The following is a 16,411-nucleotide window of genomic DNA, read 5'->3' as shown; positions in this document are numbered from 1 at the left end:
ATACAATCGTGTGCATTCATACTTGAAAATCGTATTGAATCTGGAGAAGCATATTTCTGAAAAAAATGTTGGGAAAGATGATATGAAAATGGCAATTCTAAAAAAATTTAAAAGTTTGGGGGCCTTAACAGGAAGATAACTATTTGTTTTGCCTTGCTAAAATCTGAAGTTTTGGTAGAAAAGACAGTGGAACGGAAGAATTTAAAGTAGCATAAAAGTTTTATTGGAAATTGTATGATGTGTAGTGGAATATTTTGAATAGTGTTTCCAAATAAATGCAGGGGAGGAACCTTCTTCCTTCAATTGACGCATTTGAATGTTGCCTGTTATGTATAAATTCTGATTCACAGCACTGTAATGCAAGTAGAACGAAATGTATTCTTTGAAGATTTATAACTGAATCCCTGATAAGTACATTGATGTTAGACAAAGCCAATGTGATTTTCTCCAAAGAATAAATAAAGAACCCAGACTCAGACAACAGCATCTTATAATATTATGTAAGCATATTTCTTGCTGTTTCCTGCCCCCGCAAGGACCCCAATTCTGTGAAGTTCTCAAAAGGTTATTCTGTTGATAGAACATCAGAATCATAGCAATGAATACAATCCAGTAGATATTTCAGTGTAAGAAAAATCCTGAGCAGGAAATGAACATCAACATGAATAACTTGTAATTCTATTCAAAGATACTGAAGTTATATTATTTTATCTACATAATTTTGAACTCTGAGAATAAATAGTTATGGGTAGTTCTCAACGTACAACCACAATTGGGACTGGACTTTTGGTCACTAAGTAATGCATTGTTAACTGAATCATCAAGTGACTCAACTTTATGTCCATTTTTAAGCAAATTATGTGGTAATTCAATGAATCTCCAAGACAAGTAGTGGTGGTGCAATGGTTGCAACTCACAGGATGGGCCTTAACGTCACTTTTTCATAGCTTTGAAATGTCAATAATCAATGGTAGTAAGTCGAGGGCTACCTATATTTGACTAAATTCCTTTTTAATTGCCCCAGCATTTTACTGTGAAAATGAAGGGAGAACAAAATAAGTGTTGCGACATGAATGTCAAGGTAAATGTGCCAAAACAAAATCTCAGTTTTGGCAGAGAAGCAACTTTAGGAACATTAGGAAAAGTAGAAACAAGCAATTTCCTTACCAAATATTATCATTTATAAGAATAGGCCCTCCTGTAGTTTATGCTGGAAAAGCCAAATTTATTTAAACAAATAGCTCTACATCATATGACATCTCATTAAGAATAACAAGGAATGCTTTTTTTCCTATATTCAAATAATATTTTGATTAGAAAGCTAAGAGGCTCAGGGAATCAAGCCCTATTTTATGCAGATATGACTGGGTTGGAGCCTCTTTCTATTTAAATCTATTTTTAAAGCAGTTTTGATGTTTCTATCATTCTGATAGAAAGGAGCAATTTAGGTATGAACTTAGATGTGTGCTCTTCAGTGGACCAATAATGAATAACAATACCATAAATACTTCAAAAATAAATTTAAAAGATATTTTTCAGTCAATTTAAATAAATTTCTTACAGCTTGAGCCATTAAGATAAACTACATGCTAGAAGATAAAATATTTTATTTTCTGCTCATTTCTGCAAAGCAGTAAGGAACAGAAAATTCCAGAACCTATCTGAAAGATGTATACTGCCCTAATAATCTCCCCCATCACCCCATCTTAGACCATAAGCAAGCAAAACCTTTAAGAGCAGAGCACTATACTTCAGGAAGTCAACATTCCATTATTTTAAACTGTAAATATCCTTCATATCTAAAGGCAACAATCATACAAAAGCATCTTAAGATGAAAGACAGAAGGAATGAGAGGATATGTTCTTCTTTCTTCAGTACAGTATATGGCAGTTCAATTCTAAACAGGTTTACTCAAAAATTATCTTCCTAAAGTTTTTTAAAGATGCTTGCTCCCATTAAAAAAATGCATAGAGGTGAATTCTCAGCCTGCTTTTTGACAATGAAAAGGAAGAACTTGTGTCCAGAGCCTAACCCTGAACTCATATGGATGTCTTTTTCCTCCCTTCCCTAATAGTTGGCATGGAACATGGAGCAAACAGAACACATAGAAATGCCAGTCAATTGCATTACTTAATGTCTAACTCGTTAGAAAAACAACTTTAAACAAAATGTTGCACGATAAAACAAGTACCGTAAATCTCATAAAATGTACTTTTATACCAAGTTACTTTCTAATTCATCGCAGATTACATAAATTTATTTTACAAATATGACAGAGCTCAGCTTTTTAGAACTCTGCAAATTCACTACACCAGAGACTATACCTTGTGACATTTCTAGACCCCTCCAAGAGGGCAGAATGAAATCAAGTCAATTTCTGGGAAAGATAAATTTTCCAGCACATGTCTGCTTTTGGAGAGGTTTAGGTTTTAGGTTTTAGAAAAAAAAGGAAGATGCCCTCATTCTTTTGACAAAGAACACAGCAGCCTATGGCCACACAACAATGTGAAAACATAACATACAACTTTTCTTTAAATATAGTTTCCTTTAGAATAATAAATATTTCTTATTTCTCTTAACATAGAGCAGCAGCATCTGTAAAAACTTTGGACTAAAGATTCCTAATTAAGTAATCCTAAAGAATTAGGATCACTAACATATTTACAATTAGCAATTGTATGCTAATTCTGAGTTCCATGAACTCTGAACCTTCTTCAAAAGCAACAAGACATTTTGTCCAGCCTTAGGCAGGCATTGTTTTTTTACTCTGTTGGTGGAAAAATATATGAAAAGCACTTTTTTTCTGCTCTTATGGATTAATTCCCAACTGTGCAGCAGGGGGGAAAATGTGGTCTTCATTTCTTACTTCGGCATGCAGATGTGCAACACTTTGTTTCCATTATTTAGAACATTAGAAGTGAATATTATCACCTGTTGTAGTATATGAAACACACTCACTGAAAATAGACTAATTCTGCAGTATTCAGAATTCAATGAGCATGGATTATTCTGTTTGTTTTGATCCTTTCAAGTGATGGCTCTATTGAATCAAGTGAAAAGAGACAACAGTTGATGGAAGCAGAAGCAACAGAAAATTATTACAGATGAGAGAATAGAAGGCAAAAGTGATCATTTTGTTCTTCACTACACTGTTTCAGATGCCAACTGTAACAAGAAGGAAAATGAATTAATTTGCCACAAGGTCAGTTCAAAGTGATTCACATTTGTTTCTGCATTGGACAAAGCCCAGAAAGCAAATGAAATTATTGATGCAACATAAACGACCCAGAAGGGAGGCAGGTACAAAATGAATAGGCCTGCTTTTCCAGAGTGCCGAAGAGGATGTCCGAGGCTGTTCTTACTTGGTTCAATTTCACTGTAAGGTTTCTACAAAAGCATCAAATTCTTTGACGTTCCTCTCATGAACAGCCAATTTCTCTGGCAGTGAGTCCTGTAGAGAGAGGAAATATGGTAAGTGTCTAAACTGAAATCTCTGTGGGCAAAAGATGCAGTGCTCAGCAGGAAAGAAATGCATGCCCATTCAGAAAGCTCTTTCATTAACCAGAAAATTTGCACATTTCATTCGGATGATTGTGAAATGGTAGGCAGAAAGAAATCAGAATTTTTGCTGCAATATATTTAAATAAACAAAGATGAGAAAATTTGGCCAAAACCTTGAGTTTAAAAAGCAGAAATGGGACTTGAATCTCAGGTTATTACATTACATATTTGCCAAGAATAAAATACTTAGCTCACAGAAAGCAAACCAGTGACTCTTAGTAGAATCCATCAATATACATAATCGTATGGTTCTTTTCTAAACCGTAAGGATACACTACACAACAAAATATAAAAAGTGGCTCCCAAACCTAGGAAAAACAATAGATCTACCCACCTAAGCAAAGCACACAATAACAAAGCACTCGCATAGTATTTGAATCTTCTAACCCCTCAGATAGATCTTGAAGATACTTATTACTAAAATTATAGCTTGCTTTCCCACAAATAAGCTACGTGAAATGCTAAGAGTGCCAGCTGTCCATATCTGTACTTCTAAAGATGCTTTTCAAACCCATATGGGGCTCAATAATACAATGAGACAATACAAAATAGCAACTAATTGAAAATCAAGAACACCTCTGTACTAGTCAATATGAGAACATGACAGCGAATCTATCATAGATTTTCTCCAGCTGTATTTTCTCAAGATACATTTGTTTTACAAATTTCCTCCAAAGCTCAAGGTTAACTAGCTCCCTCCTTCCAAATAGAGCACTATACAAAGAGTCAGACATTGGAATGGCAAGGAGGGGTGAAGTTAAGACTATGCTGTTTCTCATCAAATAGATTTCATAATATCAATTATTTCCCAGCATTTAACGAAAGTCCGTATTGGGAAAAACTTTCCACAATTAGAAAAAAATTCTTGAAACAAAGGAACTAACATGCAAAAAGCAAAAAAAGGACCACACATTATTTATTTATTGACCAAAGTTCTGTATTAGGCATCAGAGTGAAATTCAAACATCAGTGCCCTTTACAATTTGTTAGAAAACACACTTAAACTTCAAATCCCTGAGAAAAAGAAAATCCTGCCGCTATAAGGGTCCCTAGGGTGACTATTGCATATCATGAGCTCAGAATTAAACATATTTTTGGCAGTTCCAGGCAGATTTCCAAGCAGTTCTTGCCTTATTTATCTGTCCAGTTTTTAGACATACTTCAGCATGTTTAAACTGAGGATATTTCTGAGATTCCAGCAATAATTTTAAGAAAAGTCAAAACTATTACAAAATCATTCTTAGCCAAACTATCTCATAGAGTCATTGTGGAGAAAAGGGGAGGAAAGGAGCACTATATATGCCACCTTGACCTGAGAAGCGAAAGGCAGTATATAAATTAAATTCATACATATAAATACACGCTTGTAAAAACTAACATTAGGACTTCCTGGTTCACAGCTCTGTCTATTTGTCCAACTTACTAATACACTCTCCAAATTGGAAATGAAAAGAGCTATAGAAATAAATATCCCTCACAGAAATCTTATTGCTTACCAGGTCTTCTGCCATGGATTGAGCTCCAATATCAATTGAGAGGCTGCTGAGTTGAGGAGGATTCTGAAATTCACGATAGAAAGTCCCTAGGTCCATGGGGATAATGTCATCTTTAGAAAATGCTGGCTTCTAGAATTCAAGTGAAAAGATTTAAGTCAACTATGCACAAGCAACAAAATATAAATAGGTATCATTCTGAACTGTGTTCTCTACTCACTGTTTCATGAGTCTTTTTAAAATGAAAATACAACTGTTGTATTGCTATAGTTTTTGCTTTAAATAGTAATGTATCAACTATCAATAGATTTCTCTCCCATTCTTATTTTTCCATAGTATCTATTAATCTCTGGTTAAAATATTTTTAACTTTCTGAAAGAACAAAATCTGATTATAGATTAAAAAATATTTTGATTTTGTAATATGCTATGGTTGATTTCTGAATTGTCACATTTTTGTTACAAGTCATTGTTGTAGATATTTTCTTTGCTCATACCAGAATAAAATCTGGATAATGAAATAAACTTTTGGCATTAATTTTTGGTTAGCAAAAATTAGGACAGGCAACTTTTACCTAGTTTGATAACGAATCATCTGCAATTAAACCACCAAGCTCAGAAAGCATCAAGGACCCCACAGATTCACTAAAGAGACTAGTGCTTCTTGGAAGAAAACTTTCCCCCAAACACCAGAGCATGAAGTTTTAAATACTAGTTACTTGTGTAATGTAAAAGGTTGTATAGACTTACAAAATCTATCATAACAAATTCATCATGGATATTCCCACTGCTGCTGCCACTGGAACCCACTGAGTGTAGGCTACCTTGTAAGGGAGACTCTGTATCTGGAGAATCAGGAGGATTTACCTATTGAAGGAATTCAAGTGTCCAATTAACATAATAAAGTCCTGATGGGCAAAATTGAGCAGAGATAAGAAGTTATCTTTGCAGACAGAAATTGTAGGCATGCCTGGCATTCAGGAGGCACAATACTGACAACAATTTTATAGGACCAAGAAAGATAGGCAGTTCTTACCATCGGATCGTTATCTTCTAGTTCAACGCTCTTGGGAGCAAACATTTGAAAAGGAATGTCCAAACTGGCCATTGTCACCTAAAGAGGTTCAAAAGATAAAATCTCAAATGCCTCCTGACAAATCCTACTGTTTCTGCCAGGATGCAATATACTGCTGCAAATTTTCATGCCTACAATTGGTCAGGACAAGTTCAGAAATTAGAGAAAGCCAAATACAGCCAAGTTGTATAGACTACCATCTGGAATGGCATTTTTCTTGTGTTATGGAAAAGGACATTCCTTGAGTCTCACTTCTGAAGCCATATGCAAGCAATGAATCAAAGCAATTACCTGGCTGATGGGCTTGTTGACAAAGGCGCCCACCTTTCGAACAAAGAAGGTCTCCAAGGCATCACGTGGAGAACCGCTCTTTCCTTCACTGCTGTTAGATACGGTTTCTGGATCCTCACTGAAAGTTAAAAGAGAAAGAGGGGTGTTGTTGTTGTTATTGTTACTATTATTTTTGTTGTTATTATTATACTTTATTCATTAAATATGAAATTCAGTAACTGAACATTCAAAAATGCATCACAAATGCTATAGACTGGTTCTAATGGTTGATATAGGTTGCTGCCAGCGTCGTAGGTATCAACCAAGTACCTTCTTAAAATATATGTTTCAAGTACCTTCTTAAAATATATATGTTCCAAGTAGCGGAGATTTTTAAAATTCCGCTGGTGTTATTGCAGGAAGCTACAATTCGTTGATGTATCATAAAATTCTTGGACATGATACCAAGTGCCCCAATGACAATGGGTATCACTGTTACATGTTTCATCCATAATCGGATAGTTTCGATGGCCAGGTCGCAGTATTTCATGATTTTTTCCAGTTCTTTTTCTTCAACTGTGGCATCTCCTGGTACCGCAATGTCAATAAATTGTACATTTTGGCCCTCTACAACCGTGATATCTGGCATGTTGTTGTTGTTATTATTATTATAGAAATACAAAACCACTGGTACAAAGCACTGGATATGAAGTACATATTTTTCCTAATATCTTTCCTAGCTTTTTACTATAGTTATAAATAGTATTTATCATAGAATTAAAATTTAGATTTTAAAGGTGTTGTGAGTATTTCACCAATGAGAAACATTCTTTTTATTTGAAAGTTATGCTTTATCTTCTAGCATCAGTCTACACATCACACAGACACACACACACACAGGTTTCCTCAACATTTGTTTGACTTGTTCTTATCAGCAGCAATCGTTTTATGTACTAACAAAACATTTTAAAAATGGAGGTAGTGAATTTAGGATTAAGACAGCCCCACTCCCTCCCCGAAGTATTTTTTTCAAAGAATGAAGAGATCTCCAAAGGGAAAGGATACAGGATTTAACAATTTTGTTTCTTTTTTGGCACTTAGTGGCACTGGCATAATCAAACAAGAACAAGTTTTAACAATATTGTTGAGAGTTTGAGAATTATGCTATCTTCCTATGAGGGTGCTACATACAGAAAATGTAGAAAAACAACTTTTTTAAAAAGGGAAAATACTAAGTTGAAAAATGCAAATTCCTAGAAAAAAGAACTTGAAAGGATGAAAGCTACTAATCTGCACAACAAATGCCATTAATTCTCGAGCAAATTAATTTTTGGTTTGTAAAAGTCATACATAAGCCAGTTAAGAAATGTAAATACCTACCTACTAGATGGAGTAACTGCAGAGTAATGGCCTCCATCCAGGGGAGTGCATGTCGTTATTTTCTCATGATCTGCCTGGGTGCCATGCATCGGTTGGCTAGGAATCATAGGTACTCCTCCCTCTTTTCCTGGAACTACCAACTAGAAAGTACAAAGATCAAACTTGTTATTTTTGAAGCCATTCGGGAAAAGAGAAAATGCTCAGTTCTCTTACTTCGAAGAGTGCAATTCAGTGGTGGGCTGCAAGTGGTACGCGCCAGTAGGGGCGTACCGGAGCCTGCCCAGAGCACCGGATACCATTATGGTATGTTGTTCCGGAGGGCCCACCTGCCCGCCCGAGCTCCTTACCGGTCTTTTAAGTCTTCAGAGCTTCCGCGCACATGCAGGGTGCGTACAGCGCCTGCACGATGCTCCGCTGAGCAGCTGGAGCATCACAAAGGCTCGCGGAAGTGGTAAGCATGTGGACACTGCCGAGCCCGTTCCAACCATACCGGTTGGAATAGGATCCGGAACCCACCACTGGTGCAACTGATTGTTTTTCAATTAAAAGTAATGGAATTGATGACATATTTTGGCTATTATGGAAGAAGCAGTGCACCTTGCTTCTTAAGAACTTGAAGAATTTCTACCAATAGGCAAAGAGTGAAGAAGAATCTCAGTCAAATGTATCTAGCAAAGTATAGAAGGAGAGGAACTAAAGTAGAACTAAATGGAAGATAACAACTTGAACAATTGAGGGCTCTCCTGAATCCCCTGTAGCAGTTTTCATTTATTATTTATTTTGGACCTACTGTCAGAGAACCTTCAAACTTCTTAGCAAGCAGAACTGAGCTGTTTCTAAAAGTATACCTTACAAGAAAAAATACTTTGTAGCATAGCAACAATTTAATGAGTATACCTTGTAATAATTATAAATTTTATTCAATGCACATGGATTTATACCATTGTCCCATTTTCATTGTCATATAAAATATCTAACTATACCACACACTGCATTAAATACGATTACAGTAGATATGTCTTCCATTTTTCAAAAATCATGTAAAATAATCCATACTTATAAAAAGTTAAGCAAAGAAGGTATGATCAAAGTTCCATACAGTGTTTAGAAAGGATCCAAGAAGAAATAAAATTCTATCATTCTGAGATGCAAATCGAAAATGACAGGTTCAGATGTAATCACTGATATCAGAAAAAAAACAGACATTATCACCTGTGTGTGTGTGTGTATGTGTGTGTGTATATACACATACATACATACATACATACATGAACTCCATATTAATTCTCTAGATCTTCACTTTAAAGAATGCTCATTAAAGTCTTATTTCATGTGAATCCAAAAAGCAATATTAGTGTTCTTTGTCCAATGCTACTACCATCATGGTTTTTTCCCAACTATTATCCTATTTGCTTTGCCAATGCGAGACAAATAGAGTAAGTTCAGAAAAAGTGTTAGCTTTTAGAGCAGCAACTTCTGAGAATACCTGATGAGGATGTATAGCACTCAAGCCGCCAGCAAAGACTACTGGGTAGCCCAAGTCAGATGATCCAACTCCCAAGGCTGCAGGCTGATAAGAAAGACGAGAGCTGGAGAGCTAAGAAATAGGGGTAGGGAGGAAACAGAAGAGAAAGGGAAACCCCACAGAGTCTGAATAATGTTTAGATATATAGGAAAGGGACGAAAATGAAATGAAGATTTGCAAAATAAAATTACTATTCTGGCTTCTAATATTTTCTCTCACACAAAAAAGTTAAGCTGGTTTTAATGGAACATGACTCATATTCTTGATTTTTGAGGACCAATTTCCAAAGATCTAAATTAAAGAAATAACCTTCGTACAGTTTGAAAGCTAAATAGTGCCATAGTCTAATATTTAACATTTTAAATAAAGGAACAATCTGTGCAAATGACAGTACAACTATTGCTCTGAGAGAAGCCTACAAAAGAAGTAATAATAGTATTAGATAATTATCATTTATATACCCCATTTTATCTCTCATCAAGAAATATAAAATCTAAGCAGAAGACATTTTGAATTTCAGCTATAAAATGCAAAGTTTGCAAAAGCAGAATTTCTGGTCATCAGAGAAGAAATCTAAACCCAAAGCAAAATTAATATCTGAGACATCTCATTTCACTGCAACTATTAAAATAATAAGGAAACCCACAAAAGATGTGCCAGAGGACAGAACTGATGCTCTGTTTATATTACATCTCTATCCAGAGTACATATATTGCAGAATCTATGAAAAATAAAGGCTGGAATTACAACTCTTACACACACACATACTCAATTTGCATAATATGTTATTCTACACTACCTGTTGTAAGCATTGAACGTGCAATTTCCTAGCTAAAGAAAATATTTTTGTATCTTTAAGTGTGTGTGTATAAAAGTGTACCATTATCCCTATTAGCCTTATTAAAGCAAATGAAAAGAACCTGTACTTTTGGATGGTAAATCCTATACAGGTAGTCCTTGACGTACAACAATTCAGCTAGTGACCATGTTGTGGCCCGCCAGAGGCCACCAGAGCTGGCAGCAGATTCGGACAGTATGGAGGTTGGGGAGGAACATGGGCTAGTCCTGGAGTCTGGGGAAGGCTCTGATGAGGGCTCTGTGTCAGAGGCAGAAAGGGGGCCAAAGCTGTATGCCAGCTATCAGCTACCTTCAGAGTCAGATATCAGTGAGGCAGACAAACAGCTGGAGTCTGTTCCCAGTGTGCACATGCGCAGAGTTGCCAGATGAACAGCTAAAGTATAGAGGTTGACTTGGGAGTAAGCCCACATGAGGACGATGAATGGCCCCTCCCAAAGGAAATAAAAGAGGAGAGAAGGGGATTGGAGTTTGCAGAGACAATTAGTTCGCTTAATTGGTTCGTGACTCTCTGAGACTCCTTGCCAAGTTTTGCAGATATCGGCCTGGCAGCTCTCTAAGCCAGATAAGGTCTGAGATTGTAAATCCTCCCTTGAAAGACTTTGCTGGATATGAATGAGCAGAATTCACAGTAAATTAATAAAAGGGTTTTTTGTCAGGACAAGGAATTTGCTTCATGCTCTTAGGAAGCCTAGGTCAGAACAGATAATTCAGTTACAATGGCATTGAAAAAAGTGACATGATCATTTTTCATACTTATGACCATTGCAGCATCAGAATCCCCATGGTCACATGATTTATATTTGGCTGCTTGAAAATTGACTCACATTTATGACAGCTGCAGTGTCCTGGGGCCATATGATCACTTTTTGCAACCTTCTGACAAGCATAGTCAATGGAGAAACCAGATTACTAATTTAACAGCTACATTGATTCAGTTAACAAATGTGCCCAGAAAAGTTGTAGAATGGGACAAAACTCACTTAACAAATTTCTCACTTAGCAACATAAACTTTGGGCTCAATTGTGGCCATAAATCCAGGATTATCTGTAATCTACAAGTCTTAGTCATTTTGGATGTTCAACATCAATTACAGGGCCATAGGTATCATCCCTATATTAATGGATCAAATTTGTATTGTCGGAGATTGCTGTAGTGACTAATACAAATGTCTTTTGCCATTGCTTTTTTTGTTTTGCAAGATGTTTTTTCAACTATCCATTGAAACCCACAGCAATGAGTTTTCTTGAGTTCTAAGTACTTCCATTTCAGCTTTTTAAAATTTTTATTCACCTCTTTATCCAAGATGCATTCTTGTTGTATTTCTTTGAGCTACCTCATAGTCGTGCTTAGAACTACATTATTTCTTTTTTGTCAGCTGTGGACTGGTTCAGTGCAGTTGCTCCATGGATGAAATGTAGAAACTTTTCCAATTCAATTGAAGTTTGAGATTCTACCTATAATGTTCAATTTAAGCTTCATATCTGCTAATCTTCTTGGCTATTGTTATTTGCTGCTGTATTATTTCCAGTGCTTTCTTAATCTTCCTTGTATCCACGTTATTCAGTTACAACTACAGCTGTGCTGTATATGTTGGTTTGTTTCTTGCATTGAGCTGGTGCTTATATTTGATATTGCTATATGGGCATCTTTTAATTGTTTTAGCGGTTTCTTTGGAACAAGCTTCAATTGTTCAATAGGCAGCCTTATTCCATTGTTTTTGTGCTGTTCTTGATATTCAGTTATTTTTTCTTTTAATTCCTTTTTTTTAATTAGAGGGCTTTTTCATTCTATAAAGATAGTGTCTTGGGTTTGGGAATAAAAATGATTTAATAGCTATGCTATTTTCCTCAACTTCCCCTAGTTTGCCTCTTCAGTCTGAGTTACTTCTGGTAAGGCTTCAATTTTTTGCCGTTGGTAAATCTGTGCAGTTCTTCTAATTCTGCCTTTGTGATTACTTTATTTCACATTACAAACCAACATTCATCTAGTCTCTGTACTCTTATTTCTCATTCTGGATGCTGTTCTTTCCAAAACTGGTACATATCCTCTTCTCATTGGATTTTATTTATAATAACAGATCACTATTTCAGTCTTTGTATATTGGTGACGGATAAATCATTTTTCTTGTAGTCATCCTTGCAACTGCTGGCCCTGGTTGCTCAGTCTTGATTCCTCTAGTCCATGAACTTCAAGATCTAGCACAGTCATTGTTGACCAAGGTGGCACCCAATCCAGTATGGGCTCCTATAAATTACTTCCTATAAATATTTCTTATAGGAGAGGCATTCGTCATTATGAGATTTTTTAAAACAAATCTCACTTTTTAAAAATTTGGTCAATGCACAATGGCACTGAAAATGATTCCCCCACCCCCGTAGCATTCATTTTGTCAAGGAATATGATTAGCATGATCATCTGCACAACCATACTGTTTTCTTATACTTTCATTACAGGTACGGGAGTCTTTGACTTATGACCAATTGGAGCCTGCTACATGATTACCTCATTTAACAATTTTCCATCCCTGTTCTCCCCATTAGTTGTTAAGTAGATAATGGAGTGGGGGAGGCCTTGGGAGGCCCAGAAGTGGGTGCTATTTTTGAAGCAGCTACCATTCATTGGCTGAGCCACAGGGCTTAGGAATACCGAGGGATGGAGTGGCCTGCTTTCTTTTTGCAACATGATCTCTGGAGCTTTAGAGAGCTATAAAAGGTAAGTGAATGGTCAGTGATGGGGTAGGGGCTGGGACCCCATAGGGTGAGAAGCAGGTCCAAGGCTTGCAGAGTGCCAGGTTTATGGTCATTGAACTAGGATTGTTGTCACATGACATCTTACTTAACAACCACTTCACTCAACAACCAAGATTCCAGTCCCAATTATGGTCATAAGCCAAGGACCATCTATATAAAACAGAAAATATCTTATCTTTTTATTATGACTGGAATTATAAACAGATCCTCTTAGCAATGGCCTACTTTTTCCTCATCCTCTTGCTATTCTTTTTCCCACACCCAGCAACAAATTTTCAAATAAAGCCTCATATACCATAACTCTCAATAAATTCTTAATGTCTCTTCCTTTTTTGGAAGAGAAAAAACATACAGTATGCATTGCTGTGACAAAACCAGACAAACTCAATAGACTGTTACAAGATTTTTTCCACAAAATTTTGCTATGAATCCTTGAATTCAAGAACTTTACAAGCATCTTGCTCATTAATAAAAATATAAAGGCAATAACTTTCAATAGGATTTTTTTTCTTCAATTTCCTTTCTTTTAGAAAAGGTATTTGAAAACTGAATATATAATGCCAACTTTGTAAACAGGACATACCTAAAGGCCTGTTTCATTTTAGGCCAGCTGGGCTCACTAAGATAAAGTCAAAGCAAAAGGATTTACTGTTTACTTTTTGTTATGTATCTTTTAGTTTTTAAAATTTTTGGCCCTAAACATTTCCCCCAATTAACTCACTTGAGGTGAAAAGGCCAGCCCCATCATAGGGCCCTTCAAGGTATCCATCACCACAGGAGGAGGAGTTTGAAAATGTGCTTTAGTGACAGTAAATACACACTATACAAACACAGGAACACACAAAAGAAAACATACAAGGAAGAGAAAGAAAAGAACTTCAGAAAGAAAAATGGAAGAGTTTGATGAATTGAATGTTATGTCCAGACATATATTGGAAACATTCATATACAGAACTGGAGGGGAATTCATGATTTGCAAGAGGTTTAACATTTCAGGGTAACTGTTGTATTTTCAAATTAATCTCTTTTTAGTTGCATGTTGCATTTGAGAATTCATTTTAGGAAAAAGTATCAGAATCTTCTGCAAATACATGGGCCTTCTAATGATTAGGTCAAATGGTTATTGGTAACAACAGAGAGGAGGAAAGATCAATTCAGTCAAAACTATCAAATATTCCAATGAGTAGAACCACTTCTATCTTCATTAACTTAAAGAACAAAATTCCAATGAAGACAGGAGACAGGCATATATGCAGAGGGGATGGAATGGGGAAAGCATGAAATGTGTCATGACATCATGATACAAATCCATATATATTTGCATCCAATAGAAACAGATAATGAGTAGAGTTTCTGGTTTTCCATTTAAAATGGACATATAGGATGATGGAGCAAAGTTTTTGATCACAAATTTTATAACTGTGGTGTCTTGCCAGAAGACATGTCATTTCATATTAAACATAAATAAGATAATGGACGTGACCTGTCAAAAGCGTGGAGGACAAAATCGCGCTCGACGAAAGCGCGCATGTGACGTCATCACAGCGCGACGAAAAAAATTAAAAATTGAAATAAAATTAAAATTAAAGCAAGCCGATTCACATAAAGGTAAGGGTTAGGGTTAGGGTTAGGGTTAGGGTTAGGTTAAGGGTTAGGGTTAGGTTTAGAGCGTTAGCGTTGGGTTTAGCGTTAGGTTAAGGGTTAGCGTTAGGTTTAGCGTTACGTTAACGGTTAGGTTTATGGTTAGATTTAGGGTTAGGTTAAGGGTTAGGTTTGGGGGGGTTAGGGTAAGGTTTTAGCTTTATTTTTACATTTTTCGATCACAGCGCGATGTTTTCGTCGCGCTGTGATGACGTCAAATGCGCGGTTTCGTCGAGCGCGATTTTGTCCTCCGCGATTTTGTGGTGGAACCGATAATGGAAACAATAGAGTCAGAACATCTTAAGAAGTAATTCTTGTCAAATGATGATGGTCAATTAATTATTAAAGAAATAGCCAACAAGAATGCTCTATATTAGGAATGACTTGATATTTATAAATTGGAGAAATGGGGATAAAGAAATCAGCTGTAAGCTCATACTCAGCAGAATATTCTTCCCCTAAAATTAAAATTAAGAAGCAACTATATAAGTAATTGCATACAATCTAACTTTCTCTGGCAGCAACCACCAATATTGCCATTAGAGAAGAACTTAAACTTATTTTCATGCCAGGATGGTCTCATTGCACTGAGTTTTAAAACTAAGCCTTGTGTCTTGTTTTTTAATCCAAATGTTTTGCAGAAGTATCTGCCAATCTATGTTAAGTATCGAATTTTTAAAAAATCTGGAAATTACAGATGGATAAAAAGGTTAGATTATATTATGATCAGTAGATTGTCATCAAGCTTGAACTATTTTTTTCATACACCTAAACTCTATTCTTATTAATTAAAAATACAATCTCTTGGCAATAGTGAAATATATACATAAGGAAGTGTATTCTAATCCATGTCCATCACTGTTTAGTTGTCATGCTCTTCATTTTGCATATAATAATCACAGGTTGCAAAAGTGTCAATGCTAAAATATGGCTGTATAACTGTATAAATAAGGCACACTAGGAAATTTCTAAATTGATTTTGAAAAACAACTTACCTGGGATGGGGGAGAAGTAGAGAAAGAAGTCGTGCATACTTCTTGAGAATCTTCTACTGATGGATATGCCACTGCATTTTCTTCACCTGTTCTGTAACAATCACAAGATACTTTTTTTTAAAAAAATGGAAATGTTTAATAAAAGCTAACCAAAGTTTCTACTGATAAAAACACTACAGACAGGAAATAGAAGATTTGGGTGGAGTTGAAAGGAGAATTATGACAGAGCTCACCCTTTCCTTAAAAGAACGGAACTAGTAGGGTGGATTTAATATTTTTGAATTTTATGTGTTCATAAATTTTCTCTAGAAAAGAATGAAATATTTTCTTAAAAGTTTTATTTTTTTGTTTTTCAGAAGGAAGCTTTTACTGATATTCATTTCAAGGCTATTAGTTGTAGAGTTATACAAAATGTAGTTTCAGAGCTTCACAAAACACATTTCTAAACACTGCTGTTTTGGCCTATGAAGAAAATATTAACCTTGGAAAGGTTTTTAAAAATAGATCATCTATTAAAATGTTTTGGAATTGTGCATGCTTTACTTATACTATCATACAAACATTAAATAGAAATAGAATAATAGTTGGAAGGGGCCTTGGAGGTCTTCTAGTCCAACCCTCTGCTTAGGAAACCCTATAACACTTCAGACAAATGGCTATCCAATGTCTTAAAAACGTCCAGTGTTGGAGCATTCACAACTTCTGATGGCAGGTTGTTCCACTGATTAATTGTTCTAAATGTCAGGAAATTTCTCCTTAGTTCTAAGTTGCTTCTCTCCTTGATTAATTTCCACCCATTGCTTCTTGTTCTACCCTCTCTTTGGAGAATAGCTTGACTCCCTCTTCTTTGTGGCAGTCCCCG

The 16,411-nt window shown here is 35.8% G+C and overlaps 1 protein-coding gene across 5 annotated transcripts in view; it reads right to left on the bottom strand.

Annotated features, from left to right (window-relative positions):
• Positions 1-200: 200 nt before the first annotated feature.
• ATG13 (autophagy related 13) overlaps positions 201-16,411 on the bottom strand; it is a 29,426-nt gene continuing 13,215 nt past the window's right edge. For 2 of the 5 annotated variants that reach the window (XM_032226897.1, XM_032226878.1), the window contains 9 exons: positions 15,550-15,640; positions 13,635-13,733; positions 9,266-9,376; positions 7,780-7,919; positions 6,421-6,538; positions 6,091-6,168; positions 5,805-5,921; positions 5,059-5,187; positions 201-3,452 (listed from right to left, as the gene is read on the bottom strand). In XM_032226897.1, the coding sequence (XP_032082788.1) occupies positions 3,375-3,452; positions 5,059-5,187; positions 5,805-5,921; positions 6,091-6,168; positions 6,421-6,538; positions 7,780-7,919; positions 9,266-9,376; positions 13,635-13,733; positions 15,550-15,640 (961 nt within the window). In that variant the 3' untranslated portion in view covers positions 201-3,374. The remainder of the gene's footprint in view (positions 3,453-5,058; positions 5,188-5,804; positions 5,922-6,090; positions 6,169-6,420; positions 6,539-7,779; positions 7,920-9,265; positions 9,377-13,634; positions 13,734-15,549; positions 15,641-16,411) is intronic. The other 3 variants (XM_032226883.1, XM_032226890.1, XM_032226906.1) reach the window with 3 other exon arrangements.

Source organism: Thamnophis elegans, chromosome 1, assembly GCF_009769535.1.
Source record: "Thamnophis elegans isolate rThaEle1 chromosome 1, rThaEle1.pri, whole genome shotgun sequence".
NCBI classification, from domain to species: Eukaryota; Metazoa; Chordata; class Lepidosauria; order Squamata; family Colubridae; genus Thamnophis; species Thamnophis elegans.
Note: the sequence above shows the minus strand (reverse complement) of the source record. Positions and strands in the feature narration are given on the sequence as shown.